The sequence below is a fragment of the Polyodon spathula genome, chromosome 13, assembly GCF_017654505.1.
Source record: "Polyodon spathula isolate WHYD16114869_AA chromosome 13, ASM1765450v1, whole genome shotgun sequence".
Lineage (NCBI taxonomy): Eukaryota > Metazoa > Chordata > Actinopteri > Acipenseriformes > Polyodontidae > Polyodon > Polyodon spathula.
In genome coordinates, this window is record NC_054546.1 from 5,463,402 (window position 1) to 5,485,422 (window position 22,021).

General features: G+C 38.0%; 1 protein-coding gene across 1 annotated transcript in view; it reads left to right on the top strand.

The window, feature by feature from the left end:
• The window catches only part of LOC121325867 (disintegrin and metalloproteinase domain-containing protein 12-like), a 64,337-nt gene that overhangs the window by 37,600 nt on the left and 4,716 nt on the right, over positions 1 to 22,021 (top strand). Inside the window, exons 4-14 of the mRNA XM_041268953.1 lie at positions 1,246 to 1,324; positions 6,437 to 6,513; positions 7,953 to 8,139; positions 9,974 to 10,039; positions 11,069 to 11,140; positions 11,245 to 11,414; positions 12,338 to 12,422; positions 14,755 to 14,903; positions 20,251 to 20,428; positions 21,547 to 21,636; positions 21,813 to 22,008. Of these exons, the coding sequence (XP_041124887.1) occupies positions 1,246 to 1,324; positions 6,437 to 6,513; positions 7,953 to 8,139; positions 9,974 to 10,039; positions 11,069 to 11,140; positions 11,245 to 11,414; positions 12,338 to 12,422; positions 14,755 to 14,903; positions 20,251 to 20,428; positions 21,547 to 21,636; positions 21,813 to 22,008 (1,349 nt within the window). The remainder of the gene's footprint in view (positions 1 to 1,245; positions 1,325 to 6,436; positions 6,514 to 7,952; positions 8,140 to 9,973; positions 10,040 to 11,068; positions 11,141 to 11,244; positions 11,415 to 12,337; positions 12,423 to 14,754; positions 14,904 to 20,250; positions 20,429 to 21,546; positions 21,637 to 21,812; positions 22,009 to 22,021) is intronic.

Below are 22,021 nucleotides of genomic sequence, written 5' to 3' on the forward strand. Positions count from 1 at the left end.
TATACCTCCTGACACGTTATAACCTGTTATAAAATCAGTACTGCATCTGTTAAGTGCCAGTGACATTTCTACTGTTTGCAATTTATTTCCAAATCTTCCTCCACACTTACAAAGCTCACCACTGGCTTAGGTCCTTCCTGTCTGAGCCAAAGAATACTCCTTGTCCTCAGTCAAACTCTGACTGTATAGTTGTGCTCAGAATCCAGACTAAACATTTAGGGCAGTGTGTTGGTGATTGTGAGTGGGAGAGAGGTGGCAAATCATACTAAAGTGGTTGGTTGTGTTCCCAGTGAATTTCTGTTCAACTCTGTTGTTGTTCTTTATTTGTTTTAAGTTTCCTGCACTGCTGTTGTTCTGCAGTAGGGAAATACCAATCCCTGCTCTAAAATAATAATTAAAAAAACCCAGATTCAAGTTTAATGATTCATTAATACAGTCTGTTTGTCAGGGCTCAGTTCTGAGCAGGTCTTCACCCAAGCACAGTTACACAGGTATGTTTACTCAAGCCTTTTATATCGACCTTCTCCCAGGAAATTACGCACAGCTGTCTCAATTTAGCTATATACTTAAACTATATATTCCAAATACTTTAACATACCAAAGGCATTCTTGTGTTAAAGGAGATTCCTCCCCACATCATCACACTTCCACCACCCCACAGGTTGGCTTGAACAACACAACAGTCAGCATAACGCTCACCACAACATGGTGGGCCGGTGTGGTGACCCTCTGCCTTAAAGGACATGGCCTGACCCTCACAGAGCCGGTTTCCTGGTTTCTAATCTGCTGATTGTCGAAGCAGAACATCTCATTCTCTGGGCAACTTCTCTCACAGACAGGCTGCCTTCAATCATGCCGATAGCAACCAAATGAGCTTCATTGCTCAAACGAGCCATGACGTATCTTTCATTGTTCTTGCCTTAATTAAAATCATCTCTTTTCTAATGGCTATTTATACAGATTCTTAATCAAGACATTCTGGCAATTTTAACTTAACTCAAATACCAAACACTGAGCACCTGGCGTTTTTATGAAATCACATGACTTGAGCTCAGTATTTTGTTATCCCATTGAACAATACTACTCAAACAATCAACACAACTATCTCAGTATTTAAAATGTAAATAACATTATGTATGTGCCCAATGATCTATTGTTGTAAAACTTAGACTGTTGCGTTTTTATTATGCATCAGTTCTGATGCTTGCATCCTAACATTTGTTATTGTGCTTTTTTTTTCTCTAGAGGGCTTTTTGCTAGCCACTACACAGAAACACACTACCTGGATGACGGACGCGCTGTCACTGTCACTCGGAATTCCACGGTAAGTGCCATTGCTGGAACAAAGTAATAAATTCATGGTGAAAAACAATGAGGTTTGTTTGTTTTTTGGCCGGGGCAAATGGGTGTGGCCAGGAGAGGGAAAAATCTTGATATGCTGACTGAATTTATTTTGTTCTTGGTTCTCTGCCAAGCCCTTTGAGAGTAAAGCAACCATTCTGAAGGATGAGCATTGAGAGAGAGAAGAGAGGAGTACTGTCGGCCACAAAGGAGAAGGGCTTTAACAGGCTGTGTTTGCTCCAAGTAATTATGCACTAATCAAATCAAAATAACTTGCAATCATTTTCAAATCCTCCCTAGTTTCTGCACATAATCTGCCAAAATTATGATGGCAGTTATACAGCTGTTTGATAGTTATTGTAATTTCAGAGCACTGAGATATAAATGGAAGCGTGCTTATTTTCCCCTATTCTTTCAGACAGTAGGTCTGTACCCTATTCAGACGGCTTTATAATCTAATGTGGCCCTCAACACAGTATCACTTTGTTGTCTTTAGTCAGCTGCTAAAATGTAGATGGACAGTTACCTTTCATAGCTGCTGCATCTGTTTGAGGAGTGATAGAAGGTGTTACAATAAACCACCAGGCCCCTGTGCATATTTCCAAATGTTTCTCTGTCCACCGGGATTCATTGTTTTATTCATACTCAATGTGTTTTGGTTGTCCTAGTTTCATTTCTGCTTAGCATAACAGAGGAAAACAATTTTTTTGTGTGAATCTATTAAAAGTTTGATAGCATTTGCTGTCTTCTTTGTACAGGGGTGTGTTTACTCATTCTCTTTGCTCTTGGGTTGCTACAGTATTGCATTGCACAAGCAATCCCATTTTTAATTTCTGCTTTGCCTCTTGGGCTATAAGAGAGCTTGACAAATTAATTTATACTCTTCTGCGGCTACAAGTTGTAACGTGTTTATTTCGCTGGAAGAGTGATGGGGTGACAAGCAGGTTTCATGGTTGGACAAAGCTTGTATCCCAACAACTAATTTTTCTTCTGGGGAATGAAAACAAGGTATGGTAGAAGAGAGAGACAAAGGTTAAAGCCTTTACATAAACAGACTAAGGAATTGTATTTTAGTGTAAAATTGAATATGATTGTGGGTCACTGCAGTGAACTGTCAAATAACGCAGTGTCCAGTATTTTGAGGTTTAGCTCTGTAAGCATTTATTTATAACACTGTTGCAAGGCAAAAGCTCTTCATGTATATAGTGTGAGTGTGGGAATGTAAGGTTGGCAGTGTATATCCCCCTGCCATCAATCACAGAAGTGGCCATTCCCCAATTAGGTGGAGGGAGTTTGGACCTGTGTTTTGAGTCTGGAGTGAAGGCGAATACCTAGCCTAAAGGCACGGATTGTATTGTATTGTTTTGTTTCACCTTTTATTTTAGTCTGTGTGTCTGTTTTGTTTGTTCCTGTTTGTTTGTGTAATGTGCACACTTAAACTGCAGCTTTTTGTCTCTGGGTCACAAGTGGCACTATCTAGCTTCTAATACCACATGTAGCAGGGTAGCATCACGGCCCAGGTTGGTTACCAGCAGGAATTAGACCCAGTGACAGAAAGCTGCAGTTTTAAATGTGAATGTGCATGTTTATTACACCAACAAACAAGAACAAACAAAACAGGCACAAGAGCCAAAATAAAAGGTTAAACAAAGCAATACAATCAGTGCCTGTAGGAACAGGGAACAGTCCACACAGTCCACAGTCCACAGTCCACAGTCCACAGTCCACAGTCCACAGTCCACAGTCCACAGTCCACAGTCCACAGTCCACAGTCCACAGTCCACAGGTCCCAACTCCCTCCAACAAACAAAGAATGTCTGGTTCCTTTTATACATGTGGCCACTCCCCAATTAGCACCAATTACTTAATTGAGGAATGGCCTTACTTGTTATTGCTGGAAGGGACAGATTTAACCTCACCACTGCCATCCTTACATTCGCACACATGCTATTTACATTAAGGTCTTTTGCCCTGCCACAGACACACATTATGATGCAAATAAATGATTTGTCAAATCTACCAGTTTAATTTACCTTCTACTCAAAAGCAGGCTTAAAGTGTAAAGCTGTAGGTCCTTGGGGTAACTGTCTGAATAAATGACTTGTGGGTTAGTTGGCTTCCTCGTATTTGCAAACTCAGCACTTCAGAGGAACTTGTCTGTGTTTCCTGCTTATAAAATCAGGGCCTGACAGTTTGACTAAAGCTATTTGAGATATTTGACATACCACATGGTTTCAACAGACTCTTGCACAGTTTGAAATTGAACAAAGGTTTTTTTTTTTTTCCCCTGTCTAAATATATCTAACAAGATTTCGTTAGTCGAATGAAGGGAACCAAATACCAGTTCTTTCATGGCTTTAATCCCAACGTTGCAATTTGCTTGGGAGTGCAAATACCAAGTATTTAGGGTGTTAGGTGGCACAGCTTACTGGCTCATTAGTCTCTAGTGCCTTTCACGTCTGCAGGCCTGGGTTGAAATACGTCAAAAATGTCAAAAAATGTAATAAATTGGGTGGTCTCAACTTAGTGCCTTGTTAATAACGATGCTAAACATGATCACATGCAAAGCTCTTAACACAGAATGTAATCCATCTTTATACAACAACTCTTTCAGTGGACTACAATGATTGTTTTAGACAGAGAAAGGTAATTAAAACAAATAGCATCAAAAAATTATGATATAATAGTGACAACACTTCCATTATTACCGCGTAACATGCCACAACAATGCCACTTTCCATTAATTACCAGATCATTTTATCCCCTGTTGTGTAGCTTCCAGTAATAACACTGTGTCCTACTGAATGTTTTAGTTGATAATGGAAAGCACGACTTAAATTGGCTTTCCTCCAGACTTCAAGCTTCAGCAAAAGACTCCTGACAGACTAGTCTGCAGAGAATCTGCTAGCAAATTATAGCCCTCTGAGTGTGCAAGCTATGTGGGGTCAAGTTTAAAGATTTATAGCCAGTCAGTATTAGTAATGTCATGGGAGAGAGTAAAATGGACTGCCCTCATATGTTGATGGCGAGAACTCTTAAAGGGAGTGCCTGGGTTGTGACTGACCAGTTTTCACTAAAAGAACAAAAATCAGATGCTAACTAATGGGCTTGTCAGGAGCAGGAGACTTAAAATATGGTCGAGGAAGGTGAGTGGTCAGGCTTGTGTCAACAGTTACCTACTATTGGAACAAATAAGCCCTGTCTGAGTTTTACACTAATTTGTACATTTTATTAGCTTTCCATGTCGTAAACCAAGACATGCATCATTACATATTAAACAGGAAAAGTACAGCATCCAGGCACCAGCTGACACTCGTCACTTCCATTTTACTTTCCACTTCATTGTACTATAGTATAGAACAATATTTTGCATGGCAAAGCATGAATATGTATTTTTATGATATTAATAACAGTAAAATCCAAAATTGTGTAATTATGTAAAGGCTTTTTGGAATGGGTTGAGTTGATAACTATGGGTTGAGTTGGTAACTATAGAACTGGCCACATTCCCTCTCAAACCAACAAACACTGTTACTGAATGTGCTTTATATCCTGATTAATACATTAATACATGACATTCTTTACATAGCGGAGAGTCATTATGCAGCATGTGTCAATAAAAGCACTAAACTTAGCATTTTCATATATATATATATATATATATATATATATATATATATATATATATATATATTATATATATATGTAGTATATATTTTATGTGATGGAACCCTTTTTCAACGAGTCCATTTGGAAATGATTGGCTGACCAAATCCTTTGGTGTCATTAAAAACTCTTCTGTGAGTAAGTTTGAGACATACATTTTCTTATTTAGTTTTCTTCCAAGAACAGATTTTTTGAGTTATCTTTGTTTTGCTGCTATAGAGGCTTGTGGTCATTCTTAGACCTGTGCCGCAGTGTTGAACGAGTTAAGGAATGTGAAACATTTCTGTCCCAGAAGATCACTGCTGGCTGGTCTGCGTCCGAGTTGCCTGAATGCATGTAGCGAGCAACCTGTAATGACCGACACGGTGTCCAGGGATTTAGGCAGGATGGATTTTTTTACCAGGTATTGAAGATGTGGCCCCTTCATTTATTAGGAACGTCCTTCCAAAACATACAAGCTGATTGGCAGTGAAATGGGGTCTGTTGAGCAGTCCTGGGAGCACAGGGATGTCAAATCTCAAATAAGACCTGAGCAATGAAACTTGTTGCCGTTTCAAATCTATAATATATTGTGCTACTGGGATCTCTATATACTGCAGTAATATAAACTGTTTATCTGACCTCTCAAAACATGACATGAATGATTATAGCATTGGCAGCTGTTCGCATGTATTAACTGGGTCAGTAATATGCTTGGCTATTACCAATGCCCCAGTAGAAATATAACATTGGCTTATCTCGCAAATATATGTGCAATCATTTAACTACAAAACTGGCCACCAGTGTTTCTAAATATACAGTATTACTGTTGGGGTTGACCCTGAAGAGTGAAAATGAGCATTGGACCTGACAGGCTAATTAAATAATGACAATAAAATAGAGCTCGAGTTAGTGGAATTGCAGTGTAATTTTTCCTAAGAAAACCCAATGTTGTTTTTAGGCAGATAGAGTTTTTTTTTTTCTTCTGCTGAGTAGCTATTTGTACAGTGGTGTGGAGGTTAGCCCAGTCAAAACATGCAGGTCCTGTTATTCCTCAGGAACTTCTTATTCTGATAGGCTTCCTTTGTCTACACATTTTTAACAGATTCCAAGTTACAGAGCCAGTTAGTTAGTGGGAAACTAATTAGCCGTTTACAGTAACTAAGCTGATAAATGGTGTAACCATGCTTGAGGTATTGTTTTTATGAGAGGATAGCTTAACATATTCAAGTTATTTCTGCTTGAAGATCTTTTAAGGTACCAGTGCTGCTGTAATATTAATCAGGCCATAGATATGAAAGGCAGTATATATACCATGGGTGCAGTAGTATGGTAGGGGAATACCAAGAGAACACCACTATAAGAAATAGTCTGCTCCACAGTAAGTGCACAGCAGTATTCACCTGTGTGCAAAGTAAATTGTGGAGCATACCATACTCTTGTTTTTCAGGATCACTGCTACTACCATGGGAAGGTACAAGGGCACAAACGTTCCGAAGTTAGTCTCAGTACTTGCTCTGGTCTCAGGTAAGTTGTGACCAACCTCAGGTGTGACCGAACTCTGCTGTTCTGTACACCTTCCCATTTACCAGAAAATGCTCAGGCGCTTGTGTGAGGGTGTGAGTGACACTAGAATAGTACTTAATATTGTAAAACAGTAACTTGACATGAGCAAGACTTTTTAAATCTAACTCCTACAAGTGTTTCAGTTTAGATATCTGGGTTTTTTATTCTAAAAGGTAAAGAAACATGACAATGAAAAATGTGCCTATTTTGAGTTATGTTAATAATGGTAAAATACATTCTATTTATGTGTTAGAAGGACAGTATAGTATCGCAGTACAAACTATAGTAACGTAACACTGGTTTTCTATTTAATGTTTCAGTATAACTAATTAAGGTGCGTAAATGTAGCTTACAGCCACACACACACTTAATTTATCAATCTGATGTACTTTTGGAAACTATAAAACCTCCTGGGCACTGTAGGTTGAAATGATGCATGGAATGTCTTGACTTAATCATACAATGTACAGATATTTTATGTAACTGGATGATTTTAAAGTTTCATGTAGGCTAGAATTTTTCAATTAATATCAATTTGGAAGTAGATGTAGAATTACAAAATACTTTTGTATAGCGGTCAAAATGACTAGGTTAATGGACAAAAGAATACCTTAACCCTCACAGGAGTTTGATTAGTAGGCTTTTAAACGCTCTCTTAAAAGCTTGTTCAAAAAATATTCAGATATGGAGATAGAGCAACCCTTTGTGCCACAAATATGCTGCAGAGGTTGGGAGCCAAAATAAATTGTATTATAATTTTATTTGGCAATGGCCATCTCTTTGGGGGTTAACAGTTAGTTTATGTATGTGTAAGTATTATACAAGGCAGCTAAACTGTGGGTTAGGCTTCTGAGAATGAAAGATACACTGCATTAAATGTTTTAATAAGTGAAGTATTGTCTATCAACATTTTAGAGTCTTTTATCACATTTTAGCTACATGATTTAAACCAGAAACTGCGACATTTAGCCTACATGAAGATGGATGCGGTCAGCATTTAAACTTAAATGTTTCTGATGTGTATTAGAACATTTTACATCCTGGTGGTTTTTAAATCTTTTTTTTTTTTTCTAGAGACTAATAAAGAAATAATTAAATTTTGTTTTAATTTTCTGATTTCTTTACTGAGTTTTTGTATGCTGCCCTTCCATATAACAAAACTTGAATCAGCTAACACCCTCAACCTGCTTCTACTGTCCTTAAGGTGATCTACAGGTGTAATAACCTCACACTTGAAGATTTAATAACCTCACGCTTGAAGATTTTTGTTGCTGTTGTTATTTTATGAAAGTGCTGTGCTTAAACTATACTTTGTTAGGAATCTTCTGGAAGCATGAGAACTGTTGAACACAGACGTGCTCCAGCTTCCATATTCACATGACAAACGTTTTCTTTTACAGGGGCTTCATCTCACTTGAAAATAAAACCTATGTCATGGAGCCAGCCAAAGATGCCACAAATGGTACTCACTTCATTTACAGAGCGGAGAATCTCAACAGTCCTCCTGGCACTTGTGGTCACGGTTTCAACATATCAGGCATCACTTTGGACAGCACTGCCAAGTCCTTTGATGCGTTCAACATGAGGGTAAGGAGAATATGAGATTTGTGAGCAATGGCCGTCCTTTTATCTGATGATATTACAGTCTATTCAATTGGAATCATATTATTTTTCTAGTTTAAATGCCTGCAGATGGTAAATTCAGAGCAAATTTGTTTGATGACTGCGTTGAGGTTTAAATTCTCTCAAATAGATGTTTTAGCTGGGAACTGGGGAATAATATTAATTGTAAATCAGACAGCAGACCTAAATATGATCCTCAATAATTGTTTTCATTGAGGCTTAACTTACCAGTGTGTGGTTTCTTGTAATGGGACACTTTGTATAACTGCAACGGGATAAGAGTTTTTAAATGTGACACAGTTTTTAAAGGGAAGGTCAGTCAATGAGGCTTTTCACATGCCTTATAACTTGTATCCTAATTTGATCCCAAACAAATTAACATATTAACCTCTTGAAGCAGTACAGAATTCCTGAAAGGAAAGATTGTGAACTATGAGCTTATTTAAAATACATTTCAATCACATTTTTCAATTAAAAAGACTGTTGAGTTTACTATAGATCCAAAAGTAAATGTCGCTGCTTTACCTGTATATGGATTTATTGAATTATCCCTACTTGGTTTAATCCAACTTGAGGCAGTCTGCTATGCGGTCATAGATAAAGAGAAGCTTCAACTACACAGAATCGTGGTTATAATTAAACAAGATCCCTAGCTTGTTTAGCAGCAGAAATAGAGGCTGTGACACAAAGAAGTCATTATAGCAGTGCTCTGAAATTCCAGTGCTGAAAACCTGGGCAATTGGGATCTCTGTTATGGTAACCATTTATCATCGAGTCATCTTTCTCAATCTCATGTCACCCTACCTACACGACATTGACATGCAGGCTGTAAACCGAAGAAGCAGTGCTGTTTTTGTAATCCAGCAATCCAAAAATCTAAATTGTTGCTTTTATTTTTATTTTTTGTTTTTATAGATATTTCCGTCCTCTTCAGTTTAATGAAAAGAAAAGTATAAAATCTTAGAAACTGCAAGAATGATTGGTCCATGCATTTTTAACCCTTCAAAACAGCAGTTCAAGTATATTCTGTAACATCTTAAGATTTTTCAATTCATTACCCTATACCTAGCTACAACTTTAATTCTTAAAGTTATTGTTGAGTTATTTACAGAAAAAAATAATTATAATAAGGCCTGCCATACATCTTATATGGGGTGCCGTGTATAAAAAAAGTGTTCATATTTTATTGTGAGCTCCGTCCGCTTTGTGCTTTCACGCGATTTGATTGGCTCTTGTAATTCTAATCGGAAAATATGCAAATTTCAGCATTACAAGAGCCAATCAAATTGCATGAAAGCACAAAGTGGACGGAGCTCATTTGTTTGCAAACTCCAGATTTAGCTGGCCAATTTAATATTTAGCTAAATGTTAAATCTTGTTAAGAGATTTAAGATTTAGTTAAATATTTTGCTACATGTTAAAACTTGTAATTTAGATTTATAAATTATATCTGAATGTACACATTTAAAAGAATAAAAAATACAAGATTTAAATTAAATCTGGAAAAAAAGACATGTTAAAATATTAACGCTTTTTTTACACATGGCACCCCATACAAAATAGACTAAAATAGTGTCTATTGAAAATCTTTCCTTTTTTTTTTATTTTTTTTATTTTTAAGGATTTAAAAATGGTGGTGACCGGTTGTTAATGGGTTAAGAATCATTTTCCAGATTTCCCTCTTCCTGTGGAGAATAAAGTGGCCAATCTAAAGTGCTTTTGTTTAGCCTCCTGTCTCTCATAGATCATCAATCTGCCTACTCCCTTCTAAACTTTCTGTTTATCTTTGCTTTTCCAGCACAAAAGGGACACTCAAAGGACGATCAAATATGTGGAACTAATTATCGTAGCGGATAACAGAGAGGTAAGAAGGAGGCATTCATTTCAGGGTTTGTTTAAGTGCTGTTATATCCCATTGAAAAGCAAAATAAGAAAAGAAGCTCATTTGTTTAGAAGCATGGTAAAGAGCAAAGAGATGGGTTGTTTAAGGGGTTTCAATGATACTTTCATCCTCTTCAGTTTAATGAAAGGAAAAATATAAGATCTTAGAAACTGCAAGAATGAAGGGTCCATGCCTTGTTCACCCTTCAAAAAAGCAGTTCAAGTATATTCTGTAACACTGCATATGAGACCGGCAAACAGGTGTTCTGATATTCTTGAAATCATATGAAAGAGTGTATATTCATGTTTGAAATCCCGCAGACAAAAATACAATTTCACTTTGCCCCTTTGACCCATGTGTGCTACATACAGTACATATTGCAACAATTTGGGGGGGGGGGGGTTGGCGCGACTGTTTCCCTTTCTGACAGAATTGGCATTTTCTTGAATATTTTCGTTACTCTGTAACTGATATTAAGATTTAGCTAATCGTATGCCTAGGGTTGGTAGATTTAGTTTAATGAAACATATGTGCTAAGGCGTCTGTTGAAACAGCTGGGCCATTTGGTTTGTGTATATTTTAAAAATAATGTAGAGATGAAATACAAGCTTCAGGCTGTTCTGGTGAACAATAGATTCATACTAACATTGTATTTTAGCACACACATGTTATTGTATGTAAAATGTTCCTACAAACATTCTAATCTGAAATATTCTTTTTGGAAATTAAACATAACTCCAGTTATTAATGTTTTTTTTCTGAAGTTACTGGTCTGTTATTAAATTTAACACACACACTATTAGAATCAATTCATTAAACTAGATACTTATTGAAACAGTTTGTTATACTTTTCTTTTACTGGGCCTTAGTATTCCAGCTGCATGAATGATCATCATGCCTTTTTCTGTGTTTTTGTAGTTGTACAGCTTATGTTGTTTGCCACATAGTATTTGTAAAAAGATTAAAAATTTTCAGCATAAATCATGAATCCAACCCATTTGTAAACTTCAGTTTCAGAGGCAAGGAAAAGATGTTGAAAAGGTTAAACAGCGGCTGATCGAGGTTGCTAATTATGTCGATAAGGTAAGAGAATAGAAACGCTACCATTCAAATAATAATTACCATCCACCTTAGCTGAGTTAAATCAGCTCAACGTGATAGATCCACTCTCACAACTGCCTGTTTAGTTTTACAGACCGCTGAATATTCGAGTGGCCCTTGTAGGGCTGGAAGTTTGGAGTGACACAGACAAGTGCTCCATTACCCAGGACCCCTTCACCACGCTGCACGAGTTCTTGGATTGGAGGAAGCTCAAGCTGCTGCCCCAGAAGCCACACGACAATGCCCAGCTTGTGAGGTGAAGAAAGTTATAGAGTAGTCTAGCGGTTATAGACTTGAACCGTCCTACAAGCTCCTTGTAACATCACGAATGAACAATGTGTTACCTTGAGTAATGATCCCCATACAGCATAGCGCTAAACACTAACAGAGCTCTTTTTTCAGTTGAGGACTGAATAACCTATATTAGCTATTCATAGAGGAGACCCTTCTTGCCATCTCATGGAGGAATAGTAGCCATATCAACTTATAACTGAATAGTAAAAATGGTTTTGTAGGTATTGATTGGATTGGATTGATGCAATATATTGTAAACAATATTAAAATGCCAGTACTATCGTTAAATGTCTAACTTGTTGTGTAAACGGTTCTACTTTTACAAACCTAATTAGTGTATTGTCTGACTGACAGAAGTAAACATTATCTCAAATTATCTCTTTTTAAATCACAGCTTAGATCCTTTTTTGTATGAAGTTTTGTGTTTGAGGTTCACTGTGCTGTGGGAGGTGTTGTCCATTTTATACAAGACTTAAAACAGATGGTATTTCCTGTTGCATGGATACAATTTTCGAAAGCTTGTCCAGAGGAGCATGGATCACCCCTGACAACATGGACAAAGGCTCTTTCTGAAGTTCTGAATCCAGCTACAATTGGGATGGGGCCTCTTTGAGAAAGCACAGACATGGTCAATCTTGTATTAAAATGATCAAATGTTGAAACTAATGTAGAGTATATTAGTTTTCCTGAATTTTCAGCATTGCTGTTGAAAGAATATTGGCATGACATTAAAGCTTTCTGAAGCTGTCAGAGCTGGATAATGTCACTGAGGAGGATAAAGGGTTGCTATACTGGGAGTTACAAGGAGATCCAACAGAGAATGTAGTATGCTAATTGGAAGCTTTTGCTTAATCCAGTGTTTTTGTCTTTTATTGTTTTTAACAGCGGAGTGTATTTTCAGGGGACCACCATTGGCATGGCTCCTATAATGAGCATGTGTACCGCAGAACAATCTGGAGGAATTGTTATGGTGAGTTGTGATTTCATAGGAAATGTGACATATCTTTCTAGTTCAATTATTGACTTAATAAAGGCTTTTCTTTGAAAGTCTAAATAAAAAATGAAACAATATATTACCTCTGCTTTAAGATTAAAAACAAATACATAAGTAATGAAATATAAAATCTCAAGCACACAGGAAAAGGGGAACAAAAATAGGGCTAAGGGAAGTTGCAGTGAATTGGGTTCATCCCACAATCGTGGATAGCTTCCTTTATCCAGATCCCATCCAGCCTATGGGTTTGATACAGGTCAGCACTCAAACACAACAAATAAATTCAACCAGTGCTCCAGAAAGGTGTAAGAGGGCCATTGTGCCACTGGAGGTGCCGTTTAGTCAGGTGGACGTTAAAACAAGGTTATGTTTACTCTGTAAAGATCCCAATGACAACTTCTGAAGAGAAGCAGAGAGTCAGTCCCTGTCCTCCCCCTCCCTGTATCATGGATACAGTGCAATGCAGGTAGAGAGTTTACTCCTGTGTCATGGATAACAAACAGTTAACAAACAGCTAATAAACATGATAATGTACATTATTTATTTTCTGTTAACTGTTAGTAAAGAATATATAACAGGCCAGCTAAAACTGCAAACACCAGAGCCCTATGGATGATCAATCAAACACCAGAGCCCCAGGGATGATCAATACCCAGATGATCATATGCTTGAAATCGGTTCAAATTATTACTGTAGTAATGTTTAGCAAATTAAATCAGGTTTTTATTAACCCTAACCTTAACCATAAGCTCAAAATTAACAATGTTTGTTAACAGTTAATAAACAAAAAAATGGCCCTTAAAATAAAGCGTGGCCATTTAATCTTGATCATTTAATGTTAAAACAAAAACTTCTGAAGCTATTCTAAATATGCATGGCTAACCCTGCTTATTATATAGCTGGGCAAGTGCACAAACCCGAACCAGACCATAGTGAATTGGCTTATTTTTATTTGGGATGAACCAGAAGAATTATAATCCTCACACAGGCGCCCGATTGGTCAGCACCATGAGCAAATAAGACAAGAAGCAGGAGACAGACCCACCGTTGACTTCTTGTCTCAGAGCATTGTCCAGCTTACACACCGAACAATATATCCAAATGCATTTAACCTGTTTTGATTATTTGTTTTTGTTTATGTTGAACCCAAACTGATCCCTGGAACTAATTGTTTAATGTAAGAACCCTGTGCACAGCCTACATCATTCTTGATTTTCCACCGCTGAAGAACTAAAGAAGCTGTGTAGTTTTAATAATCAGCATTTTGGGAAGTTTTGAACTGATGGACTTTTATTATCACATGACTGAGGATGAACTACACCTCAGCCAATTCTACATATACAAATGGAAAACTTTAACATCGTTGTTTTGTTTATAAGGTATACTAAACAGTATTTCACACACAGCATTCAATACATGTCTTTGAATTGTCATGAAGTGAATGAAGTCTAACAAAAAAGAAAGTTTGCCACGAATATAAAACTGCTAGTTACATTTCTTCGAACTGCTCAAAAGCCCTTCCCCTTTGGGATACCAGGTCTATAATTAATATCAGATGAAAACGCAAACTGACAGAGCTGGTTTTCCTCTTAGTCTTCAATGAAACAGTTAAGTATCCTCTGTTTTCTAGAGCTGATTATATAAAATTAGGAACCCCAAGTTTGACATCTCCCTGATTAACCTGTGGAGGAGGAACTGCAGTATTTTTGGGAGTGTATAATGTAGTGTATAATGTATAATATAATGTAGAATATAGTATATATCTTTTTATAGTAATGCAAGGCATATTTCAAGGCTTGAAGTAAGCACTTGTCTGCACACTGTTAAGTCCTACAGCCACTATATGTCAGTTTTGACTGTGCAGGCATTAAATTAAACTGATTAAAGAACAGCGCTATGGCTTAGACTATCATTGCATAGCTTTGCAGATAAGAGTACCATTGCATTCCCACTATGTTCTTAGTCAGTCACACCTGAGCTTCATTAGACATATTCATATGGCTATTGAAGCAGTAATAAAAGTCTGAAATGGATTGAACTATGTGATAATGTGAAGGCCCCCACGGGCTCACCTGGTAAAGGGTGATGTGCAGGGTGAGTCATATAGTCAGGGATAGGCAGGGGAATGTAGGTTTGCGTCCTGGCTGTGCATAGTCCCTGCGGCAAATTCGCTAGATACTGTTTCTTCCTCATCGTAATACAGTGGAACCTACTTTCCAGATGCCCGGACAACATATCTCTGGGGTAGGGGATAACATCAAGCCCTAAAAAGAAATTCAGTGAAAAGAGATTCCTGATTCCCTTTCAGGACCATTCGGAGAACTCCCTGGGTGCAGCAGTGACTCTGGCTCACGAGCTAGGGCACAACTTCGGAATGAACCACGACACACCTGAGAGGGGCTGCAACTGCCGGGTCTCTCCAGACAAGGGGGGCTGCATCATGACTCCATCCACGGGGTAGGTTCAACCTGCTGGCCATCCATGCCATTATAACAGAGATGTGCTGCTGAGATGTGCTATATGGCAATACAACAGCATGACTTTTCAGTGGTGATTTTCTACTGGAGCCTTTTTTTGTTATTCTGTGATTCATACTTAGCTGGTTTTCTTAATCAAATATCAGGGTGTTTAATTTCTTAATATAAATTTGTAAATGGTTGTGTGACAGGGTCTTCCTCGGGTCACACGCGTGGGTAGCCGCTGTTCAAGCATACAGAGAGACTGAGGTGGTGTTGAAACGCTGGCACATGCGCGCAGGATTTATTAACAAAAACAGAAAACGAAAGTAAAATAAAGGCGGTCATGTGACGTTACCAGCGATGGTAACGCACAGAGGACAAATACAGCAAACTGTACAAAAAGTGCAAAATAAAACACAATACCCCAAACTATAACTCAAAAGGTGCCGTGAAAACGGCAGGCCTTGCAGCAGCCCCGATCACAGCGATTGCCATGCTTTTATCTTGACGCTCTGTTGAGACACGCCCACCTGCCTGCTGGAACAGCTGATTGCTTTCAGCTGCTGCTCCACGCAGACGGGTAATCCTACCCGGCGGAGCGCCACAGCAGCTAAACAATTAAATAAATTGTAACAATTAACACAAAAACATACAATAAACTACATATTTCATTGTGCAAGGCTTACGCTTTGCCACAGGTTGAGACAGAAAATCCTTAGTTGATCTACTTTTAGATGTGTTACTCTTGTCAATATCCAAACAAAAAGCAACTCTAAAAAAGGGGGGGTCAGGGGGGGGGGTGCATATATCTTTGTTAAAAGGTTTGGTGCTCAATGTTAACCTTTACAGTGTCTTTGAACTAACAAGATTATATATATATATATATATATATATATCTATATATAATATATATATAATATATATATAATATTATATATTATATAGATAACATGTGAATGCATTGCAGCTCTTTTTCTTATTTCTGTTGTTCTATAAAGCTGAGTTACAGTGGGGTAGGGTTAGCCCAGTTCTAGCTCCAGGCTGGCTCCAGAACTGATGGAAACTCACAGCTCCAGCACCAGGCTAGCTCCAGCAGCCCTTGCTCCAGCTCCGCTCCTTCTCCAGATCTTAGCTCAGGAAACTGACAAGCTCTGCTCGGGCTCCAGTGCTCCGGAACATGGCCAACTCTACAGGGGCTGTGGCACAGCAGATCTATGAGGGAGATGCCAGTCAGGATGTCCTGAAGGTCACAAGCCAAGAGAGGTTGGCAACCCCTGTATTAAACAACACAGAGAATAATTCAATTCAAATAATGTACGGAAATGTCCCGTTGTACAGTAATGAATGGTCCAACCCCATGCTCAACATATCTTTAGAAATCCTCAGCCAACCTCCATGTAACTGCAGCCACTTCTCAAGCACTTGAGCTGCAAAGTTGATGTTTTTGCTGGACTCTGCATATTTTGATTGGACTGCACCCATCAAAAGCTGTGTAACCCAATGCGCAATTAAAATAACCCAGTTTAGGGCTGCATGAAAAAATGAAGACATTTTAAATCCATACTTAATAGAATAGGTGGAGAATAATAAAATCAGTGAAAAGAATAAGAGAATTATACATCAATCTGCCCTTACTCAAGAAAGGGAAATTTCCCTGTGGGGATTTGAAATATGCATGTAATGAACTGTAGTTGGTAAATGTGTTGTTTTCATGCAGTATTTATTATCGACAATCTGTACACAGCTGGAAAGAATAACAACCCCCCAATACATTTGTTCCTTCAACTAAAAGTTTGAGCTTCAATATTTCAATTAAATATGAAGAGCTTTTGCCATGTTAAGCTAAATACTTTATTACCAGAAAAACTGATGTATATTATAAAAAGACTAATTACTCTTAATGCTTAATATAATCAATATGAAACTTACGATGAAGTTTTCAATTTGAAAAACACTTACTCTGAAACACCAGTAGACTATAGGGATAATAGGCATCCACAGGTATACCTGCCTCTGTGTAGATCATTAAAATATACCCTATTTTCTTTATTACCCTGACCCCGATATAAAGGTATCATCAAGATCAACGAATATCAGATGTTTCTGAAGTTGACCAATTAAAAGAAACATAGCATTCTTATTGTTAATGGAAACGTGTATCATGCATGCTGGACAGATGTGTTCAGATTTGAAATTCTGGGTAGTTTTGACTATTACTATCTATATCTGCATTTTTTTTTGTTTAAACTACTAATAAAAAGTGCTAAGCCCTTTAATTGCAGTTCAGACTCACCTAATGTTCATGATTAAAAGCTCCATTAATTTACCTTTCAGATGGCAAAAATGGTTTACTAAAATACAAACTCATGCAACAATAATAGAAAGCAATTTCATTTTGATTTATCTCTGTTAATCAAAAATTAAAATTGCACATCCCAGCATAATGTTAATTGAATTCGGTCCTGTGTTGAGCGTAGTATTAGAGTTTGTTGATGTTAAAGTGCTGGGTTCATTTCCATTCAGGAATGAGCAAATATAGTATTCCTTGCTGTAGTGTGGTCCCCTTTTTTAATGTCTGCATTTTTTTACAGTTATATAATCCACTAAATCTGTTCTTTAATGACAGTGGACAGAGTAATCATGGCTGACGAGTAAACAATTGTAATTACACCCCGGCTTTGTTTATTTGTGTTCATATCTTCCTCTTTCTTGGCGGGGTTCTGTGCTTGTTCACAGATATAGCTGATAACTCCTTCTTGAAGAATTACTTCAATTCAGAAATTCCAAGCCTGGCCCATTTCAAATTCCATTGTTTACCTCTCCCTTGCCTTTTCAAATCCTTGTTAACCTATAGTTTTGTCAATTTCCTCAATGTTTAAAGTTAAAGAAGCCAACAACAACCTAGAACCGTTTATATTAGACAACATTATCTGGATTTTAGAGTTGAAGACCTGGTGATATGATGAAGTGGAACTTGTCAACATTATTTATGATTGAATCCAAGTTTATTCTAAATCTCGAGCAGACACAATTTTTTTTTTTTTTTTTTTTTTTTTTTTACAGTATTTAAAATGTTTAAGAAACCAGCCCCAGGATAGCAAATCAATTCAGCCCTGTATATATCCAAAAGATCTTTGGTGTGAAATCTAGGAATTACATTTTGAAAACTCCATTGGCTTGCTTTCCCAATCATCATTTTAATTAAAGTTTCTGGAACACACATGGTTAGCTTGCTGGTGTTTAAACCAGTATTATCAGAGGCGGAAGAGTATAGTTCTCCCTCTAATCCCCTCTAACAGAATGCTAGTGCAGTTACTCAGCTGGAATAATAGTTGCTGTGTGCTTGGGATTTACATTCCAAGCAGATATCAGCTGCCAGTGAAAATGAACGATTGCACAAACCAATTTAAGCGCTAATCTGGATTTTGAAACACTATAGTGTCCGTCATTTGAGGAGACTTTTTAGCCTATCGATGAGATTGAAAAGGGAGAGCTCTGAGGCTTTGGGACAGAAGGAGCTTTTAAAAAATCGTTCTGCCTTTGTGTATTTTTTCATGTCTTTGCCATCTGGGAAGAAGTTAGGACTAAAACAGCCATCTAGCAAGCTGAGCACTCTTAAGTATGCATTAATACATTAATATTGCAATGTTGCAGTGCAAACAGTGAAAGAATAACTGAATTATATGAGTCATATATTAAATGGAGACCACTGTTTTCTCAGCAGTTGGAATCCTGGACTGCAGAACACACATTCTGTGCACTACATTTTTCCACAGTTTATCCTTCTGTGTACAATTGGGACAGACACCTTAATTGTAGCATGCTTGTTGAGTTTTATTATGTTACATGTAACAATCTTTTTTAAATATGTCAAATTTTTCTTTTCAAACCCATAACTACCCTTGAAAGGCTCACTGAATTGAAATAGAAAAAATGGGCTTCCATTTATCTTCCATGTGATCAGTAGTAGAGAGGATACAATGTTTTTTTAGAACAAATTTAAACACAGCGGTAATCGAGTCGAGGTTCTTATCTCCAGCTTTCCTGCAGCCGCTGATAACTGCCGGCCAGCGTGCAAGCATGGCCCAGCCCAGACATGTGTGTTTGCTTCCAGTTATGTTACTGCTCAGAGCGGAGCAGCATGTCACTGCTTTCACACACACTGAGCCACCCGAAGTCTGGCGGCATGTTATTAATGGGGCTGCAGTGCAGAGGCGAGCAAGACAAAGACTAGGCCAGGGGTCGGACGATCTCAAACTGATTATGGCTGTATTAGCTGGCTGCCTAGTTTCCTGCAGGAAGCACAGTTGTCTGGGCACTATTCCCTTTGTGGTTTGTAAAGGCAAATAACTGACGAATAAAGCCAACCTACTGTCAAGATTGATTCATTGACTCGGTGTCGCTGCTTTCACAAATGAGGCTGTCACTTGCTTCTGCTGGGTATTTACAGACGAGAATTGAAATCGTTGCACACACTAGATTGCATTCAGCCATTTCCAATCTAATATACTGTGTATATAAAACTGATTATATTATCACATACTGTGCAAGCCAAGATCACTTCTCAAGGTTCTGCTACCAAAATAGACAAAAAGAGACAAGGTAGTGAACTTCTGCTTTTAATATACATGTTTTTCAGATCAATCTTCCATTAACTTTGTAACCCCCTCCTGTGAACACTGTTTTTTTTTTTTTTTTTTTTTTTGTGAAGGCACTTTCTCAGTGCCTATAAAATCTGAAATATTTTAATGTGCAGCGGTTTCAGCCAACAGTGTCTGTCCAATTATACATCACTAACATATATCAATTAACATGAAGGTATTCCAAGGAAATCATTTGACTAGGTGTACTAGATGATGTTTGCTTATTTTCAACAACACTAATGAGTCAAATGTAAACCTGTCAGTACAAATTCAGTTGCATAGCACCAGATTAAATAACAGGAAAGGATAGCTTGTTTACAACGATTGGATGATTACAAGCAATTTTGAACACAGAGGGTTCTCATGTATTTCTAATTGCATGGCTTTCTGTGTACAGCACAAGCACACTTCAACATTCAGAAAACAAAACTAGGATTTTGGTGCTTGATTGGTTTTTTCAGCTGTTGCCAACATTTCCCTGGACAGCAGTCATACAGACAAGAAAACTGAGTTATTTTTAAACATGATTATGGGAACCCTTATAAAGAACTCCTCGTCAGCCCTGCATACGAGGTTAATTTTACTCAATTACTTCAACATTAATTGAATATTCATTTACGTTTTGAAAGCATGGTTGAATGTAAAAATCCATGTTCATCCCAGCGCTATTATAATAAGGTGTCAACATTCCCCTTTCTGCAGGTACCCCTTCCCCACAGTGTTTAGCAGTTGCAGTAAGAAGGACCTGGATGTGAGTCTGGAGAAGGGAGTGGGGATGTGCCTGTTCAACACGCCCGAGGTCAAGGTGCTTTATGGAGGACAGAAGTGTGGGAATGGCTACGTGGAGGAGGCAGAGGAGTGCGACTGTGGAGATCTAGAAGTAAGATAAATACAACAACCCCCCCCCCCCCTTTTAGTCCACTTTCATTTTAGTCACTATGCAGTCTTAATGTAACCCAATGTACAAAGATAAAGCAAGTGACATGTATTTGCGAAATATGTGTTCTCTGCTAACATATTGAGATAGCTATTTACTCCAGTAGAAAAACATTTTCAATTCTGCAACGAATATGTTTCATAACTTTTTTTGTATGTTTTTCCTTTCTGAAAAATGTTTTGCTAATGACGATTTGGAATCAAAAACGTTGAAAATGTAACACGATGACTTTAAGCATTTTTTTTTTACATTTTATTCAAATGTAACAAAGTGTTCTCACTTTAACCTTCTCTACAGTAACCCCATATTGGAAATTACAAACCCAGATAAGAAAGATCTCAGCCACAGAAATCTTTCTGTTTCCCCACTCCTGTCAATGCGCTGCAGCCAGGGGGCCGCAAAATGCAAAAGCAATGTGCAAGTAACTGACACCAGAACAGGCATTTCCCAGTACTGAATTCTTTCTGGTATGTAATTCCCTATTCAACAGCTGTGGACGTGTTGATAACATCTGCATACTACAGCTGACAAGTGTATCAGGAATCAAATTTTCTGTACATACTGGACAAAAGTATGAAAATAAAGTCCTTCTGGAATAGGGTGACGCATGTTGACGACAGCCAAAGCAACAAGCCCTCCACCTAACTACAGAACAAACATGCCCCAATCAGGGTAATCAAAAACTTCTCAGAACACACAACCAGCACTTTTAGTGCCAGAATCTCATTAAAACAGAGTATTTGTTTCTATAGTACTTCTCTCTAGCATACCTCTTGAATTACAGTAAAGGTTATTTTAGTTCAATCAACCTGACATGTCTGAAAGCCTGCCTGATTTTTCTCCTTACCACTGATTGTATGCACGAGCTAGTCACACACATACTGGTAATATAGGTTTTCCTTTATAGATCGTTCTTTCTATGAAAGCTTGTGATACTTTAAATTGTGAAACTCTGCATGCGCCTTCATAATGGTGGGGCACTGAAACACAAAATTCCAGAACAAAGCTTTCCCCAAAAGCAGGAAAGTCTGCCAATTTTCTTTTTCTCTTGTATTTATTAGGAATGTACGAACCCTTGCTGTAACGCCACTACCTGCACTCTGAAGGATGGTGCTGTTTGCGCACATGGACAGTGCTGTGAAGGCTGCAAGGTGGTTATTGCCATTTCTCAATTCCACTGGTGTTTCTGCTTTGTTCTGTGCAAACACTGTCAAAACTACAGAATCCCTTTAATCAATCGCACCATCACATGTTTCTCTTGGCGTTCTGTCGGAATGTTGTGCACACCCTGTTAGCTGATTTAAAAGACCTGCTTATCCTTTTGCAGCTGAAACCAGCAGGTACCCCGTGCAGGGATTCCAGTAACGCATGTGACCTGCCGGAGTTCTGCACAGGAGAAGGCCCTCACTGCCCTGCAAACGTGTACCTGCATGACGGGCACTCCTGTCTGAAGGTGGAAGGGTACTGTTACAATGGGATCTGTCAGACCCATGAGCAGCAGTGCATCACCCTCTGGGGGCAGGGTGAGTATCGCTA